This window comes from Hyla sarda, chromosome 4 (assembly GCF_029499605.1).
Source record: "Hyla sarda isolate aHylSar1 chromosome 4, aHylSar1.hap1, whole genome shotgun sequence".
NCBI classification, from domain to species: Eukaryota; Metazoa; Chordata; class Amphibia; order Anura; family Hylidae; genus Hyla; species Hyla sarda.
The window spans coordinates 381465027-381489356 of NC_079192.1; the positions used below are offsets into that span (position 1 = coordinate 381465027).

At 43.1% G+C, this 24330-nt stretch overlaps 1 protein-coding gene across 3 annotated transcripts in view; it reads left to right on the forward strand.

Moving 5' to 3' along the window:
• CAMK2A (calcium/calmodulin dependent protein kinase II alpha) overlaps window positions 1-24330 on the forward strand; it is a 204783-nt gene that overhangs the window by 146262 nt on the left and 34191 nt on the right. For all 3 annotated transcript variants that reach the window (XM_056516943.1, XM_056516945.1, XM_056516944.1), the window contains exons 8-13: window positions 2155-2238; window positions 3290-3384; window positions 6237-6359; window positions 6441-6524; window positions 9075-9117; window positions 11785-11825. In XM_056516943.1, the coding sequence (XP_056372918.1) occupies window positions 2155-2238; window positions 3290-3384; window positions 6237-6359; window positions 6441-6524; window positions 9075-9117; window positions 11785-11825 (470 nt within the window). The remainder of the gene's footprint in view (window positions 1-2154; window positions 2239-3289; window positions 3385-6236; window positions 6360-6440; window positions 6525-9074; window positions 9118-11784; window positions 11826-24330) is intronic.

The following is a 24330-nucleotide window of genomic DNA, read 5'->3' on the forward strand; positions in this document are numbered from 1 at the left end:
TACTGGCCATGACCCAGTCGTAAAGGGGTATGCTGGAAGATAAATGTTATATTTAAAAGTGCCTGGGTTGCCATTCTAACAAAAATCCTTACCTGCCGCCGATCCCCTGCCTGTTTTGTTCTGATAAAACTGCTCTCTGCTGCCCTTACTTTCTCTTCTCCATCCTGTAGAAAGTGAGAAAAAACACCTAGTAAAGCCCGTAGTGGATATTTGTCAGATATAGGGTATGCTTTGGGTTTCACTCAGGACACAACACCTCCTGAGGCATTTCAGAGAATAAGCAGCCTTGTGGGCCACCGGTAACTGAAGCAGCCAGACCGGTATTCAGAAACATAGAATTAATGTGGTGGTCCACACCAACAAAACTGGACCCTGCTTGGTCGCTTCTCCAGAAGATCAAACTGAGCCCAATGTGTAGTTAATACATGGACTGTTTATTAATTATTTCTCATACAATGTGACGCATTTCCTGCCCATACTGCATTTTTGACAAGGAAAAATCCTTGTCAAAAATCCTCATCAAACCCTCATCATTTCCCCATCAGTTCATTGCAGATGTGGAGCAGAACTTTAAAGTGTACGGGCATAACTCCACATGGAATCCTTATCTATAATTTACATATCAATTCTTCAAGTGGTAAATAAATCCTTGCTAGATTTCCCATTAAAAATCTGTGTAAAAATCTGTTTGGAATCTGCCTCAAGTTATACCCTAAGGACCGTATGAGGGGGCCCAAGCCACATAGTAAACAAGCACCAATCTTGATGATAGGGCACAATTAGTGAGACTATTACACAGCTCGGTAATCATGCTGGGAGGGCTTGTTCATGCGATTGTTCATGTGCCTCTTTGCTGTAATCAGCCATTGGCCATGCATCACCTACCACACAGGGAGATTTGTAGCTAATGGCTGATGTTTTTTTTTAACCTGTCAGGATAGGCCAATGAACAAGCATTTGCTTGTTGGTCCAATGATCTATGGCATTCATATACAGAGCACCGTCGGCCTGTTCAGTCTATTATCCCCTTGTATAATAGGGTACTAAGTGAGTGATGTTCCTTTTTGTTTAGACTATCAATAAGACTAAGGCCTCGTTCACAAGGCCAATGTGTTCCAGTAAAGGGAGCTCCATCGCTCAGTCTGTCGGAAGGATGGGAGTTGAGTTGAGAAAAAAAAAAAAAAAAGCGAATGTTTGGTCTTTTTTCTCTACCCAACTCCTCTAAAATACCAAACACCCGACAGACCTCATTCAAGTCAATGGGATCCATCTGGGCTATGTGGTGTCAGTTGTGCCCAAACCCGTTTACGGTCCTTTCAGCTCTCAGTTTTTTTGTGTTTTTTTTGCACCAAACAGGTAGGCGCACAACTGACACTGCCTGTCCCCAATGGATCCCATTAACTTAAATAGGGTCAGTTGGGTGTCAGGTGTTTTAGAGGCATTGAGCAGAGCAAAGAGTCCAAACACCCATTATTTTTCTCCACTCATCTCCTGTCCTTCCTGGACCGAGCGACAGAGCTCCCTTGACTGGTGCACAATGGCCATGTAAACTCAGAAGTGGGGAAAGAAATGGAAGATAAAATGAGAAACATAGCTGAAAAATACATCTTTTTTATTACCTTTTTGATTGTAGTTCAGTATAGAGTTTAATAGTATTACAGCAGAAGAAGATATCAGGGTAAATACACCTAGTATTTTTCCAATTTTATTTTTTTTAAGTTTCTGAAGCTTAGAGCTCACAGCGCAGAGAAAAGCAAAAAGCGGCTGGTGACAGCAGATGTACAATTCACTATATTTCCAAGTAATTATCTGTTAAAAGTGGAAAGTGATTACTTTCTACATGCCGGGAAATTCAGGCTGAGCACTGGCAGTCCCCATTGGCATGTGTTTACACCTTAGACCACAGAAACAGGATGGTCTGATCCTGACATCTTGAGTGCCTACTTGAATGGCCAAATGGCACAATGACAAAAGATTGAAATTGCAGTGCTGTGCATTGAATCTGATAGGATGTATTATGGTGCTTTATGGATACAACAACTATCATCATCTCTTTTAGTCCTGGCACCAGTAAGATGTATTTTCTCTGGTGGGCATTATTAGGTCAGATGATATATCTGTAGCAATTACATTATTTCTGTCTTTTTATCTCAGGATTTGCTGGAACACCAGGTTACCTTTCCCCAGAAGTGTTACGGAAAGATCCTTATGGGAAGGCTGTGGACCTATGGGCTTGTGGTATGGCACATAAACATTTACATTACATTTTAAAGGTCTCTTGGGATAAAAAAAAAAAAAAATCTATATATAGTTTGGTGTGGTGTAAAAATAAAAAGAAGTTGTACTCATGGTCCCAATCCCCTACCATTCCGATGGCTCCCAGCCCCTCCCCCCCAATGCTTCTTCCTGGATCTACATATTTTATACATAAGAACTGCCGGCTTAGCCAGTTACTGACTGTAGCGGGACACCTCTGTGCCCAGTGATTGGCTGAGTGGGGCAGTTTCTATGCAGTCAATGCATCTCAGGAAACTAGAAAAAGTGGTGAGGAGTTGAAAACGGAAGCTGTCAGGGGGATCGGTGTGGGTGAGTTTCACTAACTTTTTATATGTATACCACTATTGGCCATATTTAATTTTTTTTTACCCCTAGGCAACCGCTGAAAGTCATATAGGTAGCTCTACATCTATTTGGTTAAAGACAAATACCTACTGGTTACAAACTCTCTCTTTATTTCTCCCCCTTTAAGTTTTTACCTTGTTCTTTATCTCATTGCAATTTACCACCTTTTCTACCTCCGCAGTGCAGGATGGACCTTGTGTTAAATGATACCATTTGCAATACTTTCTGTTGTCTCCCTCCACTCCCATATAGATCATATAGTAAATAAATAGCACTAATGACTAATGTACAGTGTCTAATTATAAGCACAATATCGTGCCCATATAACAGTGCCATACATTGACTAAATAATTATTTTATACAGTTGCCTACATATCAGTACTGAACAATAAAGCCCCCACAATCCACTACCATAAGCACTGTAGAGTGCCTAGTTGGCACTGCCACACAATGCCTACACCATACAGTGCCAGATTGTCTCTGGTGTCCCCTCAGCACGGGAAGCTGTTGCACCTTCAGTTCATAATAAAATTTGCCTTTACAGAAATAAGTGACAAAGTGTTGTCTGCTTATATTTTTTCTTGCCCCACATGGCATTTTACCTTCAAATCCTTTGCAGCTGCTTCTACATCCTGACTGTTTTTTTTCCTTTTTTTCTCTATGACAGGAGTAATTCTTTATATCTTGCTTGTTGGTTACCCACCTTTCTGGGATGAAGATCAGCACAGGCTGTACCAGCAAATCAAAGCTGGTGCTTACGATGTAAGTGAATCGACAGATCTTCTTTGCAGGTTGTCATTACAGACACAAAACTTATACAGGCTTCACGCTTTCTACCAGATGGAGGAACATGGGTCTACGCAGAGAAAATTAGATTTCATAGAAAAAAATGTTACACCCCTTTCCCCCCTACTGATTCTTTCCATCTGTTATAATAGTTTCTAAAGCTTATTTCTTCCACTTGTCTTCTTATTCTTATTAGGAACAAAAAAAAGATTATATAAACATATGTTTCCCCAATCTCTTGTTTGCTATTGTGGAGGTGACTTGATGATAAGGTAGAGTAACGATCAGCCAATAGAATAGGTGGTCCTCAGCGCAGTCCTTAAGTCCTATCAACAGTCCAGAATTTGTTTCTTTTTTCCTTGTTCTATTCTAATGGAGTAACTGAAAAAAAACTGAATGTTGGTGGGCCTTAAAGGGGTACTCCGCCCCTAGACCAATTTTATCTCGTATCCAAAGGATAGGGGATAAGATGTCTGATCAAGGGAGTCCCGTAGCTGGGGACCCCCATGATCTCCCTGCTGCACCCAGCATTTGTTTAGATCATTGGGTGCAGTGGCGGAGGCTCATGACGCCACGACCACCCCCATGCTCGTGATGTCATGGCCACGCCCCCTCAATTTAGCTCTATGGGAGGGGGCCTGGCCATCACGCCTCCTTCCATAGACTTACATTGAGGGGGCGTGGTCGTGTCTTCATGAGTGGGGCGTGGCTGTGACATCATGAGCACGGATGTCTGGGGTGCTACAACCATGATCCCGGGGGTCCTTTGGAAAGGGGATAAGAATTCTTTATGGACTGGGTTGGAGACCACTGGGGATGGAATGAACCAAGGATGGGCCTCCTCTCATCAAGGAGCTATAGCAACCTCTATGGCACATACAATTCCACTAGTGAATATGTCTTTATCTATAAATGTACCTTAGCCAAAGTTAACTTTTTTTTTTTAACATTTCTGCTCATTTTTGCCTATTTGAAACCTATAAGGGCATATGAAGGACATAGATGGACACTCTCTATGAACCAGAGCAAAAGTGCAGCACCCCTTGTGGCAGACCCATTGCAACAATGTGCATTAATCTTACACATAGACATTATCATCAGATGCACAAAGATGTCCTTGAAGACGTTGTCCCTTTAACCACGTATTTATTCGGATAAAATAAAGATCACTTCTTTACTAGCATCCAGTGTAGACTAACAGATCCAGATCAAAAAATAGAACGTGCTGTAAATCTGTTATATCATTAACAGTGTCTTGTGCTGATGTATTCTGCTCAGCATTGCTTGCACCTCATTACCAATGTGTTACTTAAAAGCGTTTTCGGTATAATGTGTTTACAAATATGGATCAGTAGTGCTGCAGATCTGGTACTGTGTGTCCTAATAGTCAATTCATCTGTCTACAAATAGCCACCAAAATGACAATGACAGCAATGTAATAGGTTATAACAGTTTCAATGTAAAGTTACTACTGGGATTTTCTACAGCTTAATCTCCATAAAAAAGGGGTCTCCTAACATGTAGATTTTTAATTCTTTGCTGTGTAGAATAAATAAAATATTTGTTTGCTGTCAGGTTATAGTCACAGGCTGAATAGGAGGTCTGACCACTGGGACCAGTGCAGCATTTGGCTATAATTCTCAGGCCTATAGAGCTGAATAGAATGATAACGCACATGACCTACCACCACTACTTTTAAATGGGGCTCTGTCCTAATGGAGGTCTCAGCATTCAAACTCCCAATGATCTTTAATGGGAAAATACCTTTAAAGGGGTACTCCGGTGAAAACCTTTTTTCTTTTAAATCAACTGGTGGCAGAAAGTTAAACATATCTGTAAATTACTTCTATTAAAAAAAAATCTTAATCCTTCCTGTACTTATTAGCTGCTGAATACTACAGAGGAAATTCTTTTCTTTTTGGAATGCTCTCTGATGACATCACGAGCACTGTTTTCTCTGCTGACATTATTATAACGCTTTATTTATTGTTGTGCTTAGTGGGATTTGAACCCAAGTCCCCAGCACTGCAAGGCAGCAGTGCTAACCACTGAGCCAACATGCTGCCCTTAGCATACATCTGATATGCATGGTTGCTAAAATGGACAGAGATGTCAGCAGAGAGCACTGTGCTCGTGATGTCATCAGTGTTCCAAAAAGAAAGGAATTTCCTCTGTAGCATTCAGCAGCTAATAAGTACTGGAAGGATTAAGATTTTTTAATAGAAGTAATTTACAAATATGTTTAACTTTCTGCCACCAGTTGATTTAAAAGAAAAAAGGTTTTCACTGGAGTACCCCTTTAAAGAGGACCTATGGGCAATTTTTAGATAGCTTAGGGTGTCCGGCCCACACACCTTTTTACAGTTTCATGAAACGTCATCCTGTTCCCCAGATATGAGGTCTGACAATTCAGGAAATCAGTCAGATGGGTGTAAACTTAATTTTAATAATGGGAGTGACTATGAGGTGATGGGCAGGATTATACAGTCAGGGGGTGTATATTAGGTTTATACACCACTTAATATACAACATTCCCGCTCCCTGACTGTATAATCCCGCCCATCCCCTCATAGTCACTCCCATTATTAAAATTAAGTTCACGCCCATCTGACTGATTCTCTGAATTAGACAAATTATAAACCCTTATATCTCAGGAACAGAAGCGTGTATCAAGAAACTGCATAAAGGTCTCAGATCAGGGCACCCTTAGCTATTTAATGAAAGTAAAATCAGGCCTTTTTTAAATGTATATTTTAATAAAGGTTCTATTATCTCAGACATATGTTGCTAAAAATTTAAAGTTGCTTCTTTTCTCTGACTTTTGCCAGTTTCCTTCCCCTGAGTGGGATACTGTAACTCCAGAAGCTAAAGATCTTATTAATAAGATGTTGACTATAAACCCTTCTAAAAGAATCACTGCTGCTGAAGCCCTGAAACACCCATGGATCTCAGTAAGTGTCTTTTTGTCCGTCCTCCATGTTCCCAGCTCATCCTTGATCTGTAGAAATTGATTTATCTATTATTATTTTTAGCACCGCTCTACAGTGGCTTCCTGTATGCACAGACAAGAGACAGTGGATTGCCTGAAGAAGTTCAATGCCAGAAGGAAGCTGAAGGTAAGCGCTAAACTGATGTCCCATAAAAATTAAGAAACTTGTGATGTCCTCTTTTGCTAAGTTTTGTAAATGTTTGGTTGTCTACATTTGTCAAGTCCTAAATGAAAGCACTGAGTATACTGGAGTAAAGCTGCATCATTCCATATGTTAATCTGCCATATAGACATTTTAGATGAACTTCAAAAGGGTTCCACAGAATTTCAGAATTGATGGCCTGCCCTTAGGATAGGCCGTCAATATCAGATTGGAAAGGAATGTCCAGCACACAATGTACAATTCTTGTGAGATTTATTTGGCATAAAGTCAGATACAGAGCAGTAAGCCTACGCGTTACAGGTATTGCTACCCTTAATCATGGCCATGATTAAGGGTAGCAATACTCAAAACGCGTCCAGCATCATACATTGTGTGCTGGACGTTCCTTTCCTGTATGCTTAGTTTGACGGGATATGCCAACCGCCCGTCCGTGCACACGTGTAGCAGTGGGAGGTTTGGAGCTGTCTATATCTACCTTTTGGTCAATATCAGATTGTTGAGATTCTGACTCTCGGCACTTCAACCAATCAGGTGATTGAATGGCTTCTATATCTTGGGGTCTCTAACAAACCACATCTTTAGAATCACCATGTATCCCAAAGAACTGCATTGAGTATCTTCTATAAAGAGACAATAGATGTTCATAAGGAGATGGTTGGAATATTCAAGTAATGCTAGGAGTGAAGTAACCATGTACAATAAGTGACACTGAGACCAATGATAACTTCAGGGTTTTTATCCCTCCCCAATGATGACCTTTTAATTGCTTGTACACTAAACATATGTTCATATTGCAGTGTGGTTTCCATTTATAAAGGGAATCCCCAATGTTATTCCAGACTCTTCACACATTGGATGCCAATGGTTCTCTACAGACCCTTTTGACTTATAATAGGGTACATTGGGTTCTGTGGTGACAGAGGCACCTAACAGGGCATCTAGTGAAGATGTAAACACAGCCCTAAAGGAGTTGTCCAGTGGGATGAACCTTTTTCAAATGGGACAGAATGGGTGAAAAAAATAAGCATTATTCAGCTCATTGATCCACCCCCAATGCTCAAGGGTTTACAGTAATTTTTATTTCCCGTTCCCATCTCAACCCTAAGAAAATAGCTCTATATTTCTGCTCATTCACTCACTGGTTGAGGCAGTTCTCTGTTGTGGCCAGATGGGAACAGGAAATAAAGATGAACGAGGACCCACTGAGCATCAGGGAGGGGATTGGTTAGGGGTGCAAAGCTTATTATGATTTTAACACAGTCTTCCCCGTTAAGAAAATATTTCTCCTACCAGACAACCTATTGAAACCTTAAACATACTGCTTGATCATAGGATCTATTCATTTCAATAGCATTTAACCAACAATAACAAGATGAAGGTTCCAAGTTATCGATATGAAGTGAAAACTCCAGCAGAAATGGACACTGGCCAATGGGGGGCCTCTACACAAAAACAGCCTTTAGGGATCCGTGTTGATTTGATGACAGTGATGATGCTATCAATGGATCATTTTGTCCCTAGGGCTCCAGAAAATGTATCAATCCTTACATCCTTTAATCTACCTATATGTACTCTAATAGACATAAGGGGAACTATTATTTGTATTTTTTTGGTAACAGTGGGTTACCTTGCTAGCCAGGCTCCAGTACATCTGGACTGGTTCAATATCATGATTTCTTTGTTCCAGGCACAGTTGGAGGATCTAGATGACATATCACCATCAATGTTATCTAGCTCTACATTTCTTTAGTCCATCTACACAGTAGAGCCAGTAATAGAAAACAATATCAAGGTTGTACATCCTGTGACCTTTACACTAATCCTGCCTATCTATTCCCCTTGATCTCTTCTTTATATGGTGAGTTCTAAATATGAATGATGACCAATGAATCACAACACTGCACATTTGTAGATTTGGCAAAGCAATAAAGACTATTGTAGGCTGATTGTATTTACACTGGAGCAACACCAACAATGCCAAGTAAAAGTATCAGACTAAGAAGCCTATAAACTATTATGATGAATAGATAGCTGCATACAAGATATGTATGTCCATGAGATAATACAGAATCAAACAGAAATACAGAGACAAAGGCAGAAGGAGCTGTACTTGCATTTAACATACCTACTGTAAACCCCACAACTCACCACTTCCAAGCCATCCTCTCGTATACCTCTAGATCTAAGCCATCTACAAACTGGTACAAAGAGGAAAATAAAGAAAGTTTCATAAATACCATAAGAATAGCCCAGTCGCACAGCACAACATTCAGAATGACTCAACCGCCATGTTTTCTGAATATAGTACAATCATATGTCTATTCTCCCGGGCACTGCTATAGTAATGACACTATGAGATCCATATGTTTCATGTCAGTCATCAGCTATACAAGCCATAGATAATACCACAACAGTCACATTGTTTTCATGGTTTGCATCAAGGTTGTTCTATGACTGCCTCTTCAAGTGCTTTGTACTATAATAATCATAAGTGACATTTTATCTCTAATATAGGGTGCTATTCTGACCACAATGCTGGCTACTCGAAATTTCTCTGGTAAGTAATAACCCACTTCATATGCACATGTCTGAACCTTATTGTGTCCTATTCACCTTTATGGATATTTAAGGGAACCATGCCACATAAAAAATATAGCATATATAAATATATCTATTCACACCCTCCTGATCTATTTATAGAATAAAAAAAAATAACCAAGCAATCCATTTAATTTTAGGTACTGTAGGTTTTCTTGATCTATAACATATTGCTCATAGTTTGAGCTGAATATTCTATCTCATGATAGCCTTTAAATGGGTACTCGGGTGGAAAACTTTTTTTTTTTTTTTTCATTTTAGTAACTGTCCAGAGCAGCATATGTTTGTTATGGGGATTTTCTCCTACTCTGGACAGTTCTTAAAATGGACAGAGATGTCAGCAGAGAGCTCTGTGTTCCAAAAAGAAAACCATTTCCTCTTTAGTATTATTTTATTAAGAATTAAGATTTTTTAATAGAAGTCATTTACAAATCTGTTTAACTTTCTTGTACCAGTTGATTAAAAAAAAATAATAATAAAAAGTTCTCCACCGGAGTACCCCTTTAAACACTTGTGATGTCCAGTTGGTGACTAGGCTACAAAGTGGTTCCCTGTTTTAGATTTTTTTTTTAAATATGCTTTATTATCTACAGGGCAAATTGTGAGAAGTCTGGGTCACAAAAAAGTATAAGTTAGGCAACCTTTACCAACCACCAAGGGAGTCACAGTAGAATAGACGAATATCAGAGACATACACATCCATTCCTGGTCTCCTAGTAGCTAATAACTATATGAGCAACAACCTAGTATATAAGCAGGGATTTATTTAAAGTAAACCTACTGTATGACTCAAAAAAGAGTCTAGGAGGAACACAATTTAGAATGAAGCATTCCTGACCATAATTCAAGAGCTCCATCTTCTACAAGGCCTCTGGAGAATCAGACTTACTAACTTTACCCTTAAAAAAGACTGATTTGTCATTTCAACTTTACAAGATATTGGTTACATACTTTAACAATCTTGAAGTGTTCAACCCCAATGAAGCAAATTACTGAAACCGTATAAGAGGTTGTTCACCTACTTATTGGATATTAAAGGGGTATTCCGGGCAAAAAACATTTTATCCCCTATCCAAAGGATAGGGGATAAGATATCTGATCGTGGGGGGCCCACTGCTGGTACACACCGCCCCCCCCTAAACTCCCTGCAGCACCTGCATTCTATGCGGGACCTGCGCCTCCAGTTTCGGAAACCTCCGGGTTTCCAGGACTGGGGACTTGACGTCACGCCACGCCCCCTCCATTCATAATGTCATACACATGAATGGAGGGGGCGTGGCATGACATCACGTCGCCAGTCCCGGAAACCCAGAGGTTGCCGAAACTAGAGACGCAGCACTCGCAGGGAGATCGCGGGGGGTCCCAGCAGCGGGCCCCCCATGATCAGACATCTTATCCCCTATCCTTTGGAATGCTTTTGCCCGGAATACCCCTTTAGAGTCTCCAGACCATGTACCTTACCCATGGTGGGAGCAGGAGCTCCAGAGTCAAAGGGGTAAAGTTGTTATTACAAAATAAAATACTTCACTGTGACAGCTCCACATTAACATTAACTCTGGACTACTAGGGCTTAATAGTCAAGGAATATTGCACACAGTGTTCCCTTAAAGAATCTACTCTAATATGACAGGGACTTGCTTGCCAAGTATAAAGGTGCCCATCATGTAAGCTCTTGGTCTCCGCATAGTAAATATCTCTTTGCGCTATCCTCGGTGATAAATCAGTTCAGGAAAAATGTCTTGTACTATCACAACTCTTCATTTCTGTTCTGGTTCAGATAACATTTTAGGTCACAGATTAAAGGGTGCAGGATTTCTTATAAAGCTTCCCAGGGACCACTGTCAGACAAAATATGTAATTTTACTATGATATATGAAACTCTGTTGTAAGTTTAGTCCTCTGACAAGTAAGGGAGAAGTTAACACAATACTTCCTGCTTCCGAAATTCCTCTGCTTTTTGCTGTCCTCTTCTCCGAGAGGAATTCCATTTGGAAGGGGTCCATGAAACCTGCTGGGACACACTTAAGGATTGTAGGAGGGAGTGAAAGATATACAAGGACAACTGCTTATCATGCACTTGTGCAGCTGTCTTGGTGGGATTCTTGACCACAGCATTATAGGACTATTATTAGAGAAGAGGGACGGCTGGGCGTTCAGGGACGCAGACTGAAAATATAGCAAGCAAACTACTCATAGAGATGTGTGTCATCTCCAGAAGGGCAGAGCTGTGCCTTACAATGCTCCATGGGGAAGGAGCCTGATTTATAATGTGGATCCATAAAATTCATCTAATGGTTGGGTAGCAAAAGAAGATTGTAAATGATTGTTTTTACCCAAGAGGAATTTGTCTAGTATTTAGTGAAATTATCTAGTCAGAATTAGTCAGGGTCATATCTAAGATGGTTATGTAGATTTTAGAAAGTAGCTTATAGATGGTTAAGTAGATGAGAGAAGATAGATCTCAGAGTCATAATTCTAAACATCTATGAACCGCACCTCTACTTGATGTCAGTAGTTAGAATCTCTCTACCTGAAGACAAAGCTCAGCTCATCATGCTTCTCCTGATCCTCTGCATCCTCGTGACACCAGGGCTGGTCCTTCTTACCGCCTACTTTTTCTCCCTAGGAGGCAAGAGTGGCAGTAACAAGAAGAACGATGGGGTTAAGGTAAGGGATTACAATCTATTAAAGCCAAGTTGTCCTTATTTTAACTTCAATTTTATTACAGCTTTAATGTTTTGTTTAAGTGGCGTGTCTTAAAGCCTATGGGAAATTATTAATCACATTATTTTCTATGTATTGTTTGAGTTTTGATGTCATTGAGCTTGTCACCTTGGATTTGTCTTATTATCAGAGACTGGCCTATTAGAGAGTCTTTACATGACCTGGAACTCCTAAAAATCTATTAATGTTTCTTTATCAGACCATGAGTAATAGAAGATCCCAAGATGCCAAGGCCAAAAGTGTACAGATACGAAGGAACCTACAGAAAACCAGATATAAAATGTTGGCTTCTTGTAAGGCTAAGACATTATTGCATATTGGTTGTCATACTAGAAATGGATTGGATTTAGATTTTGGATAGATGTGGATTTTGGAATGAGCAAATTGGTTATTGTAATTGACCAATGTGTTATATCAGCTTTCAACGGTTGAAAGTTAAAGATATTTCCAAAGACAAAAAGTTATCTCCTATACACAGGATAGGGGATAACTAGCTGATCTGTGGTGGTCTGACCACTGGGACCCCCTCTAATCATGAAAACAAAGATCACTTGTCTCCAAAGTGATGGCACACATGCTTATCCACTGCCCAATTCATTCTTTATGGGCCTTTTAAACACCACAAAATTGTGCTATATTTTGATGAAGCAGTGGTCTAGCATGTACACTGCTGCTTCGTCCAATTGACCTCTCTTCTTGCGATCCGTGGGGGTCACAGCAGTCAAACCATTACCAATCAGCTAGTTATTGGGATAGCCCCTTTAAAGCTGGGCATACATCCAGAATTTCAGAGGACCATTGTCTAAATAATTGCAACTCGCAGTTAATGGGAAAGGTTGTTCAAAAAGTACAAATCACTGATCAATCTCTGCCTCAATCTCCTCTGGGATGTAGACCTCTTTCCAAAATGGCAGATTACCTATTCTATAGAAATCTGCTTTTATTTAGCATCTGTTTGCATCATGAAACGCACTAAGAGTTGGCAGAAAATAGTCTAAATGAGGCTTTTTGGTTGTCTAATATCTTTCGTGTATTACCAGTTTGCACTATAGACATTGCTAGAGGTATTAATTGCTAATGAACATAACTTGTCAGTGACCCAAGGTGAAGGTAGCTATACAAATGGACCTGTTCTTCCCCAACATTCTGGGGCAGCACAATGGCACAATGGATAGCACTGTTGCCTTGTTACACTGGGGTCTTCCGGTATCCTCCCACTCCCCAAAAACATACTGATAGGGGAATTTGGAAATTAGATTGTAAGCCCCAATGGGGACAGGAACCAGTCCGAGTGTTGACAAGCTCGGTACAGCGCTGCTGAAAATGCTGCCGCATAAAAAATAAATTAGCTAGTGTAAACATCACTTGTTATTCCCTTTTATTGCTTTGTAAATTACAGTAGGTATCATATGTAAAATGAGCACCTACTATACCTGTATGTTCATTCAATTTAAAGACAATGTGATCTATAGTAAGGTTTATCCAGGCTATAGAACTTTACAGAAAAGCTCTGGGGATGCCATCTCTCCAGCTCCTTTAGGTGCTTATATACATAAGGAGAACGTCAGCCAAACCCACCAGTTTTGGTGGGACTGACCAACTGCACAAGGAGGTATCCCGACTTCCCCTGTCAAAGGATGGAAGGATTGGGCCTTTTGGAGTCCATCATGTCCAATCCTGTGTTCTTAAAGGAATTTATCACTTAGCATGTTCTTTTTTCTTTTCTTAGTAATTTTTATTATTTCATTTTTAGTACAGTATTGTAGGGGGCAGTCATCTCGCCTGAGAGTCTTTTAACAGAATTTAGAGATATGGCAGTGGTGTAAATGAGAACCCAGGCTCATTCACGTACACAAATGCACAAGCGTTCAGCTGACAATTATCCAAAGTATATGGATGTCTTTAGGGTTAGCGATGTTATTGAGTACATTGTTTTTGGCTGGTGGGAAATAGATTAAAATAGTGAACATGAAATTGTCACATTAGTGAGTGGGATTAGATGTAATCCAGTCTTCATTAGATCTGCGGACTGATCTCATCTCTATGCAGTTATGTTATTTTTACCTCGCTGCAGTAATATCTAATGAACTAATAGATGATTATCTCCACATACCCAGCGGTGACCTTATAGGGCCGTGACAAATTAACAAGACATTTCATTTATTTAGGGATTATGGTTTAATAAATATTTTTCTTATTCTGTTTGTTAGGTCTGAGTTCTGTGCACAGATATCTTCTTAAAATAAGGATGTTATACTATACAAATACTTGATTTTACTATGTACATAAAAAAACATTGTGACCACTAGAGGTTACCTTAAAAGGATATAATGTTATATAGTATTTTCCAGCAGATTTCTGCTTTACAGGCTTCATCTCCAATTTACAGTTCTCCCAGAGCTGGTAGAGCTCCATCCTACCCCTCTCTATAGACTTGTATGGCCTGTCTTGCAGATATGCTACAAAATGTATTTTATTTACTTGTACTTTTTAAGGGTATGTTCACACGTACTATACTGTATATGCTGCAGATTGTCTGCTATAGATCTTATAATTAAATTTCCAGCAGAAAATCTGCAGAATATTTAGTACATGTGAACATACCCTAAAAGTGTTTTCTGATCAAAATGTTTTGATAGCCTGTCCTCAGAATGGGCAATCGATATAAAATTAGTGGGGTGCCGACAGCCTGCCCCTATGCTGATCAACTGTTTGCCGCTGCTCCGGCATACACAGAGAAAAGAACTGAAAATAGACAGTAGTCATGCTGGATCATTGTAGCTCAGCTCCCACTCAAGTAAATGGGAGCTGAACTGCAGTGACCAAAAATAGCCACTACACAATGTATGGCGCTGTCTGCTTCTAGCTCTGTTTCTGTGTATATCTGAGCAAACGGCTTTCCCAAACAGAAGGAATGCTGACATTGTTGGCATAAACTGACAAAAAAAAAACTAAACTGGCAAAAAAAAACTTTAAACACATACATAAAGCCAGGAGGATATGCAGACTTGCAAGATAGAGTTTCTCACACTTGAACAATACATGCCTATGCCTATAGCTGCTTATACTCACTGTGACACACACATACAGTATATACTTCCATTCGCGCACATGTACTCGTACTGGGCAGCACGCAACAGCAGAATAGGAAAGGAGAACCCAGACTTGTACTGAGCAGCACGCAACAGCAGAACAGGGAACGGGAACGTCCAGCAAGGGTTCGTGCAACTGAATCAACTTTATTGAATAAAAGCAAGCATCGGACACAGAATGTGACACATTTCAGGAGCTGGACATTCCCGTTATCTGGTCCACATACACAAATACATTTATCTATCTATCTATCTTCAAATACACACACATAATTATACTGTACACACAGTACACACCTTCTCTGATGGTCCCCTTTCATGCTTACTGGGACAGGGATGGGACCTGTTCTTGAAATTTCTTTTTTAAGCAAACACAGGATATGTTCTGCATGTCTGACATGAGCAGGTTCCAACTCTGGGACTGACACCTGCATCAATAACAGGTGTCCTTATGACCTCTGTCTTATTGGATGAGGTGACCACCAGCTGCTGCAGCAGGCAAACAAAAACTTAAAAGGAGACCTTTCGTGTGCGTGACAACTTTCCATTCTGTTCTATGCAAGTAAAAAAAAAACAAGCATGCCAATGGATAAAAATATATTTTCAAAACATTATAGCTAATTGATGATATCCAGTCTAGGCAATCCTCTGTGAGCTAAATACATCAGCAGTGCATATACTTTTCCTGTGCTGGTATTTTGTTACAATGTACCAGTGTGAGTCAAATCTATTATCCTGCAATCCCAATTGTTTAGGTGGCAGAAGATAGTCTAGAATACATACCTTTGTATATACAGGAATAGGACTGTAGTAAATGTCAGCCTCTGACATACACTCCCAGTCAGTTTCCAAGACTCCTAATTGATAAAAAGCACTGAGGTAGTGGTGTGTGGGGGTGTGAGAGGTGCTTTGCCTATCCTTTCTTCCCAGAATTCCCAATAGAGCGTGAATGGTCTGGAAAAATATACTATTACGAGTTATATATACTAGAATTATGGGGAAAGAACGTTGATCCAGGGATTTATTCTGATGCCATATTGGGATCGGGAAGGAATATTTCCTCAGTCATGGGGCAATTGGCATCAGCCTCATGTTTTTTTTTTTTTTTTGCCTTTCTCTGGATCAACACAGTAGGGTTTTAAGGTAACCTTGATGGACTCTTTGGACTCTTAGGGTTTTAAGGTAACCTTGATGGACTTCTTTTTTTCAACCTTATAAATTATGCAACTATGTTATTATAGATCTCCACTTGTCTCCTTAATGGGGTTACCCCGGCCCTAAGAGATCTTATCCCTTATCCAAAGGATAGGGTATAAGATGTCTAATCACGGGGGTCGTCAGGATACTCCGGCCCTGTGGTCATGAGGCTTCAGACACGGAGCGATCATCTCTCTGTGCAGCTGAGACAGGTGGGTGCTGCATGAGTGATTGCGGGGGTCCCCAGTAGTGGGACCCCCGCAATCAGACATATTGTCCCCTATCCTTTGGATAGGGTATAAGATGTCTTAGGGCCGGAGTACTCCTTTAAGGAGATGTATTACCCCTTTTCTCTCGCAACAACAGGCCTCTTACTACCCAGATAGCACCCTGCTTTGTAATGAGGAGGGGCAAAAACCCTGCACACAGATGGATATTATTTCCTTCTGGAGAGATCTCTGGATTGGCATACATTCTCAGCCAGTTTCCAAGACTTGTTATAGTGAAACACAGATTTTAATGGAAAGCCACTTGGGAATAAAGAGTAGCACTTCATATCTTTCCAGCCTCTAGATAAAAACAATAGTGTTATAGCTGTCACGCCCCCTCCCATAGACTTGCATTGAGGGGCGGAGCGTGAGGTCACACGAGGGCGGAGGTGTGAAATCGTCGCCGGCCCCGTGATCGACAGTAATCAGACCTGGAGCGAACACGGGGACTGATTACAAACGGGGTGCCGCGTGCAAGATCACAGGGGTCCCCAGCAGCGGGACTCCCGTGATCAGGCATCTTATCCCCTATCCTTTGGATAGGGGATAAGATAGTTACCCAAAAAGTTGAACAAAGGCACAGATAGCAACCTAGGCCACTTGTAACTACTCTCACAGAAAAGGAGGCAATCTAGGAGAACTTTAACAAAAATATATAATCTTTATTTCACAGTAGATTAAAAATACATACACATTAAAATCACGAGAGGCATGATGTGGTGGTCAGACAAACACACACTGAAAAGCAGAGTGAGACTGTCCCAAATATTAAACTTGGGGATAAATGCAAATTGGTAAACAATAATAGTTATGTCTGTATATACAGTAGTATCCTCCAACATGCAATAAAATACCTGACTAAGCAAAGTTAGTAAATATATAAATAAATGGAGGTAACAGTATATCAGATGATGTAATCAGATCAAGTAATAGAATAGGGGAGACTGAAAATGAAAGCAAAACATATATATAATCAACAGTACCAGTCATGCACCCTATAGAGGAACATCTCACCTACCCCGAACGCGTTTTCGCTATTCGCTTCGTCTGGGGGCGTGTGAATATATAAAGATTATATATTTTTGTTAAACTTCACCTAGATTGCCTCCTTTTCTGTGAGAATAGGGGATAAGATGTCTAAGCCCCGGAGAATCCCTTTAAAAACTCTTTTAGCATCACAGTTTCTTGCGTATTTTTTTAGTCTGTCCTCAGTTTTTTATTAGGTTTCTCAGTGGACTTTGTGTGAACCGATGCCGTCTAGAGTCCAGACATCTTACTTTTTATGTTGTTACTAGTCTTTTTTAATGACTAATCTTGTATTTTAGATGCTTTATATAGTACATTATACTTGCATTAAAATTTAGAGGACATGCTTTACTGTTCAGGTATTTGCTGCCTTTTTTATGCCTTTATGGTACAGTACATTGTAAAGTGTTATAATAGGTGTCAACAAATATCTTTCTAAAAAGACACTGATGGGATAATTACAGATGGTGGGGATTTCATTGTTCTTGTCATTATACGGCTGTCACGATGCCGGCTGGCAGGTAGTGGATCCTCTGTGCCAGAGAGGGATTGGCGTGGACCGTGCTAGAGGATCGGTTCTAAGTCACTACTGGTTTTCACCAGAGCCCGCCGCAAAGCGGGATGGTCTTGCTGCGGCGGTAGTGACCAGGTCGTATCCCCTAGCAACGGCTCAACCTCTCTGGCTGCTGAAGATAGGCGCGGTACAAGGGAGTAGACAGAAGCAAGGTCGGACGTAGCAGAAGGTCGGGGCAGGCAGCAAGGATCGTAGTCAGGGGCAACGGCAGAAGGTCTGGAATCACAGGCAAGGAACACACAAGGAACGCTTTCACTGGCACTAGGGCAACAAGATCCGGCGAGGGAGTGAAGGGGAAGTGAGGTGATATAGGGAAGTGCACAGGTGTAAACACTAATTGGAACCACTGCACCAATCAGCGGTGCAGTGGCCCTTTAAATCGCAAAGACCCGGCGCGCGCGCGCCCTAGGGAGCGGGGCCGCGCGCGCCGGGACAGAACTGACGGGGAGCGAGTAAGGTACGGGAGCCGGGGTGCGCATCGCGAGCGGGCGCTACCCGCATCGCGAATCGCATCCCGGCCGGAGGTGGTAACGCAGCGCCCCGGGTCCGTGGAACCGACCGGGGCGCTGCAGTGAGGGAAGTGTAGCGAGCGCTCCGGGGAGGAGCGGGGACCCGGAGCGCTCGGCGTAACAGTACCCCCCCCCTTGGGTCTCCCCCTCTTCTTGGGGCCTGAGAACCTGAGGATCAGACTTTTGTCCAGGATATTGTCCTCAGGTTCCCAGGACCTCTCTTCTGGACCACAACCCTCCCAATCCACTAAAAAAAAAGTTCTTCCCCTGACCTTTTTAGAGGCCAAAATCTCTTTGACAGAGAAGATGTCCGAGGAGCCGGAAACAGGAGTGGGAGGAACAGATTTAGGAGAAAAACGGTTGAGGATGAGAGGTTTAAGAAGAGAGACGTGAAAGGCATTAGGGATACGAAGAGAAGGAGGAAGAAGAAGTTTGTAAGAGACAGGATTAATTTGACACAAAACTTTAAAAGGACCAAGATAGCGTGGTCCCAACTTATAGCTCGGGACACGGAAACGGACATATTTAGCGGAGAGCCATACCTTGTCTCCAGGGGAAAAAATGGGAGGAGCTCTTCTTTTCTTATCTGCGAATCTCTTCATGCGAGAAGAAGCCTGTAAGAGAGAATTTTGGGTCTCTTTCCATATGGTGGAAAGATCACGAGAAATTTCATCCACAGCGGGCAGACCAGAGGGCAAGGGGGTAGGGAGGGGGGGAAGAGGGTGACGGCCGTACACCACGAAAAACGGAGATTTGGAGGAAGATTCAGAGATTCTGAAATTATACGAGAATTCGGCCCAAGGTAGAAGATCTGCCCAGTCATCCTGGCGGGAGGAAACAAAATGTCGTAAATAGTCACCCAAGATCTGGTTAATTCTCTCTACTTGTCCATTGGATTGAGGATGGTATGCAGAAGAAAAATTTAATTTAATCTTGAGTTGTTTACAGAGAGCCCTCCAGAATTTAGACACAAATTGGACGCCTCTATCCGAGACGATCTGTGTAGGCAACCCGTGAAGACGAAAAATGTGTACAAAAAATTGTTTAGCCAACTGAGGCGCTGAAGGAAGACCAGGAAGAGGGATGAAATGTGCCATTTTGGAGAATCGATCAACGACCACCCAAATAACAGTGTTGCCATGGGATGGGGGTAAGTCAGTAATAAAATCCATACCAATCAGAGACCAAGGTTGTTCGGGGACAGGTAGAGGATGAAGAAAACCAGCGGGCTTCTGGCGAGGAGTCTTATCCCGGGCACAGATAGTGCAGGCTCGCACAAAGTCCACCACATCAGTCTCTAGAGTCGGCCACCAATAGAAGCGAGAGATGAGTTGCACAGATTTCTTGATGCCCGCATGACCTGCGAGATGGGAGGAGTGACCCCATTTGAGGATCCCAAGGCGTTGGCGTGGAGAAACAAAGGTCTTTCCTGGAGGAGTTTGCCTGATGGAGGCTGGAGAAGTGGAAATCAGGCAGTCAGGAGGAATGATGTGTTGAGGAGAGAGTTCAATTTCAGAGGCATCTGAGGAACGAGAGAGAGCATCGGCCCTAATGTTTTTATCAGCAGGCCGAAAGTGAATTTCAAAATTAAATCGGGCAAAGAACAGAGACCACCTGGCCTGACGAGGATTCAGCCGTTGGGCAGACTGGAGGTAGGAGAGGTTCTTGTGATCGGTGTAAATAATAACTGGAAATCTTGATCCCTCCAGCAGATGCCTCCATTCCTCAAGTGCTAATTTAATGGCTAGAAGCTCTCGATCCCCGATGGAGTAGTTCCTCTCCGCCGGAGAGAAGGTCCTGGAAAAAAAACCACAAGTAACAGCATGCCCGGAAGAGTTTTTTTGTAGAAGGACAGCTCCAGCTCCCACTGAGGAGGCATCAACCTCCAATAGGAAGGGTTTAGATGGGTCAGGTCTGGAGAGCACGGGAGCCGAAGAAAAGGCAGACTTGAGTCGTTTAAAGGCGTCTTCCGCTTGAGGAGGCCAAGACTTGGGATCGGCATTTTTTTTTGTTAAAGCCACAATAGGAGCCACAATGGTAGAAAAATGTGGAATAAATTGCCTGTAATAATTGGCGAACCCCAAAAAACGTTGGATGGCACGGAGTCCGGAGGGGCGTGGCCAATCTAAGACGGCAGAGAGTTTATCTGGGTCCATTTGTAGTCCCTGGCCAGAGACCAAGTATCCTAGAAAAGGAAGAGATTGGCATTCAAACAGACATTTCTCTATTTTGGCATAGAGTTGATTATCACGAAGTCTCTGAAGAACCATACGGACATGCTGGCGGTGTTCTTCAAGATTGGCAGAAAAAATCAGGATATCGTCCAGATATACAACAACACAGGAGTATAGTAGATCACGAAAAATTTCATTAACAAAGTCTTGGAAGACGGCAGGGGCGTTGCATAGACCAAAGGGCATGACCAGATACTCAAAGTGTCCATCTCTGGTGTTAAATGCCGTTTTCCATTCATCCCCCTCTCTGATGCGGATGAGATTATAAGCACCTCTTAAGTCCAGTTTGGTAAAAATATGGGCACCTTGGAGACGATCAAAGAGTTCAGAGATGAGGGGTAGGGGGTAGCGGTTCTTAACCGTGATTTTATTAAGACCGCGGTAGTCAATGCAAGGACGTAGAGAGCCATCTTTTTTGGACACAAAGAAAAATCCGGCTCCGGCAGGAGAGGAGGATTTACGGATAAAGCCCTTTTTTAAATTTTCTTGGACGTATTCAGACATGGCAAGAGTCTCTGGGACGGACAGAGGATAGATTCTGCCCCGGGGTGGAGTAGTGCCCGGGAGGAGGTCAATGGGACAATCATAAGGCCTGTGAGGAGGTAGAGTCTCAGCTTGTTTTTTGCAAAAAACGTCCGCAAAGTCCATATAGGCCTTAGGGAGACCGGTTACATGAGGAAGCACAGGGACACGGCAAGGTTTACTGGGAACCGGTTTTAAGCAGTCCTTGGAACAAGAGGGCCCCCAACTCTTGATCTCCCCAGTGGACCAATCCAGGATTGGGGAATGGAGTTGAAGCCAGGGAAGTCCAAGAAGGATTTCAGAAGTGCAATTGGGGAGGACCAACAGTTCAATCCTCTCGTGATGAGATCCGATGCACATTAGAAGGGGCTCCGTGCGGAAACGTATAGTACAGTCCAATCTTTCATTGTTTACACAATTGATGTAGAGGGGTCTGGCGAGACTGGTCACCGGGATGTTGAACCTGTTGACGAGAGAGGCTAAGATGAAATTTCCTGCAGATCCAGAGTCCAAGAAGGCCACAGCAGAGAAGGAGAAGGCAGAGGCAGACATCCGCACAGGCACAGTAAGACGTGGAGAAGCAGAGTAGACATCAAGGACTGTCTCACCTTTGTGCGGAGTCAGCGGACGTCTTTCCGGGCGGGGAGGACGGATAGGACAATCCTTCCGGAAGTGTTCGGTACTAGCACAGTACAGGCAGAGATTCTCCATGCGGCGTCGTGTCCTCTCTTGGGGTGTCAGGCGAGACCGGTCGACCTGCATAGCCTCCACGGCGGGAGGCACAGGAACAGATTGCAGGGGACCAGAGGAGAGAGGAGCCGGGGAGAAGAAACGCCTCGTGCGAACAGAGTCCATATCCTGGCGGAGCTCCTGACGCCGTTCGGAAAAACGCATGTCAATGCGAGTGGCAAGATGGATGAGTTCATGTAGGTTAGCAGGGATTTCTCGTGCGGCCAGAACATCTTTAATGTTGCTGGATAGGCCTTTTTTAAAGGTCGCGCAGAGTGCCTCATTATTCCAGGATAATTCTGAAGCAAGGGTACGGAACTGTACGGCATACTCGCCAACGGAAGAATTACCCTGGACCAGGTTCAACAGGACAGTCTCAGCAGAAGAGGCTCGGGCAGGTTCCTCAAAGACACTTCGAATTTCCGAGAAGAAGGAGTGTACAGAGGCAGTGACGGGGTCATTGCGGTCCCAGAGCGGTGTGGCCCAAGCCAGGGCTTTTCCAGACAGCAGGCTGACTACGAAAGCCACCTTAGACCTTTCAGTGGGGAACTGGTCCGACATCATCTCCAAGTGTAATGAACATTGGGAAAGAAAGCCACGGCAAAACTTAGAGTCCCCATCAAATTTATCCGGCAAGGATAGTCGTATTCCAGAAGCGGCCACTCGCTGCGGAGGAGGTACAGGAGCTGGCGGAGGAGATGATTGCTGGAGCTGTGGTAGTAACTGTTGTAGCATAACAGTCAGTTGAGACAGCTGTTGGCCTTGTTGCGCAATCTGTTGTGACTGCTGGGCGACCACCGTGGTGAGGTCAGCGACAACTGGCAGAGGAACTTCAGCGGGATCCATGGCCGGATCTACTGTCACGATGCCGGCTGGCAGGTAGTGGATCCTCTGTGCCAGAGAGGGATTGGCGTGGACCGTGCTAGAGGATCGGTTCTAAGTCACTACTGGTTTTCACCAGAGCCCGCCGCAAAGCGGGATGGTCTTGCTGCGGCGGTAGTGACCAGGTCGTATCCCCTAGCAACGGCTCAACCTCTCTGGCTGCTGAAGATAGGCGCGGTACAAGGGAGTAGACAGAAGCAAGGTCGGACGTAGCAGAAGGTCGGGGCAGGCAGCAAGGATCGTAGTCAGGGGCAACGGCAGAAGGTCTGGAATCACAGGCAAGGAACACACAAGGAACGCTTTCACTGGCACTAGGGCAACAAGATCCGGCGAGGGAGTGAAGGGGAAGTGAGGTGATATAGGGAAGTGCACAGGTGTAAACACTAATTGGAACCACTGCACCAATCAGCGGTGCAGTGGCCCTTTAAATCGCAAAGACCCGGCGCGCGCGCGCCCTAGGGAGCGGGGCCGCGCGCGCCGGGACAGAACTGACGGGGAGCGAGTAAGGTACGGGAGCCGGGGTGCGCATCGCGAGCGGGCGCTACCCGCATCGCGAATCGCATCCCGGCCGGAGGTGGTAACGCAGCGCCCCGGGTCCGTGGAACCGACCGGGGCGCTGCAGTGAGGGAAGTGTAGCGAGCGCTCCGGGGAGGAGCGGGGACCCGGAGCGCTCGGCGTAACAACGGCTTTCACTGCGGTTATATTGTAAAATGCGCCTTAATGAGGGTTTTGTGTTTAGCGCTACAGTTCAGCACTATACACCATCTGTTGCACATCCACGACTCACAAGGAATAGAAATGCTGCAATATGCATGTTGATAATGAAATTTGTACTCTGAAAAGATAATGTTTTGCTATTTTATCTTTTTTTTCCCATGTTTTTTTCCCTTTTCAATTTTTTATATAATGTCTTTCTTTTGTGATGTTATTGATTTTTGTTGCAAAGTAATATAATGATTGACTTGCCAGGTTTCAATGGTGCTTAGAATCTATGGCTAATTTTAATTTTACAAAGAAATGTCTTCCAACCTGTGATTCTTCAGCTGTGTAATGATGAGAGTTGTAGTGTAGTCACAGCTGGTGAGCCTCAGGCTAATACATAGTGCTAAAGAGTATAGTAAAAATGTGCGTAAAGGGGATCTGTCCACTCTATTTGTTGCTAAGAACTGCAGAAACTTTTGGATACATATTAGGGTGTAAATGTAAACTGTACCTTTTCTGGAGCTGATGATGGTTGCAAAACATCTTTTAGGCTGCATTCACACCATGTTTTGGACATACGGGTGCCGGATCCGGCTGGGGGAGGGGCAAACCGGGCCCTCCCGTACCCCAGCCGGATCAGCCCGTGACTCCATTTACTTTAATGACCCAACCGGAGTCAAACAGTTTACTACGGTTTTAGGTCCGGTCCAAA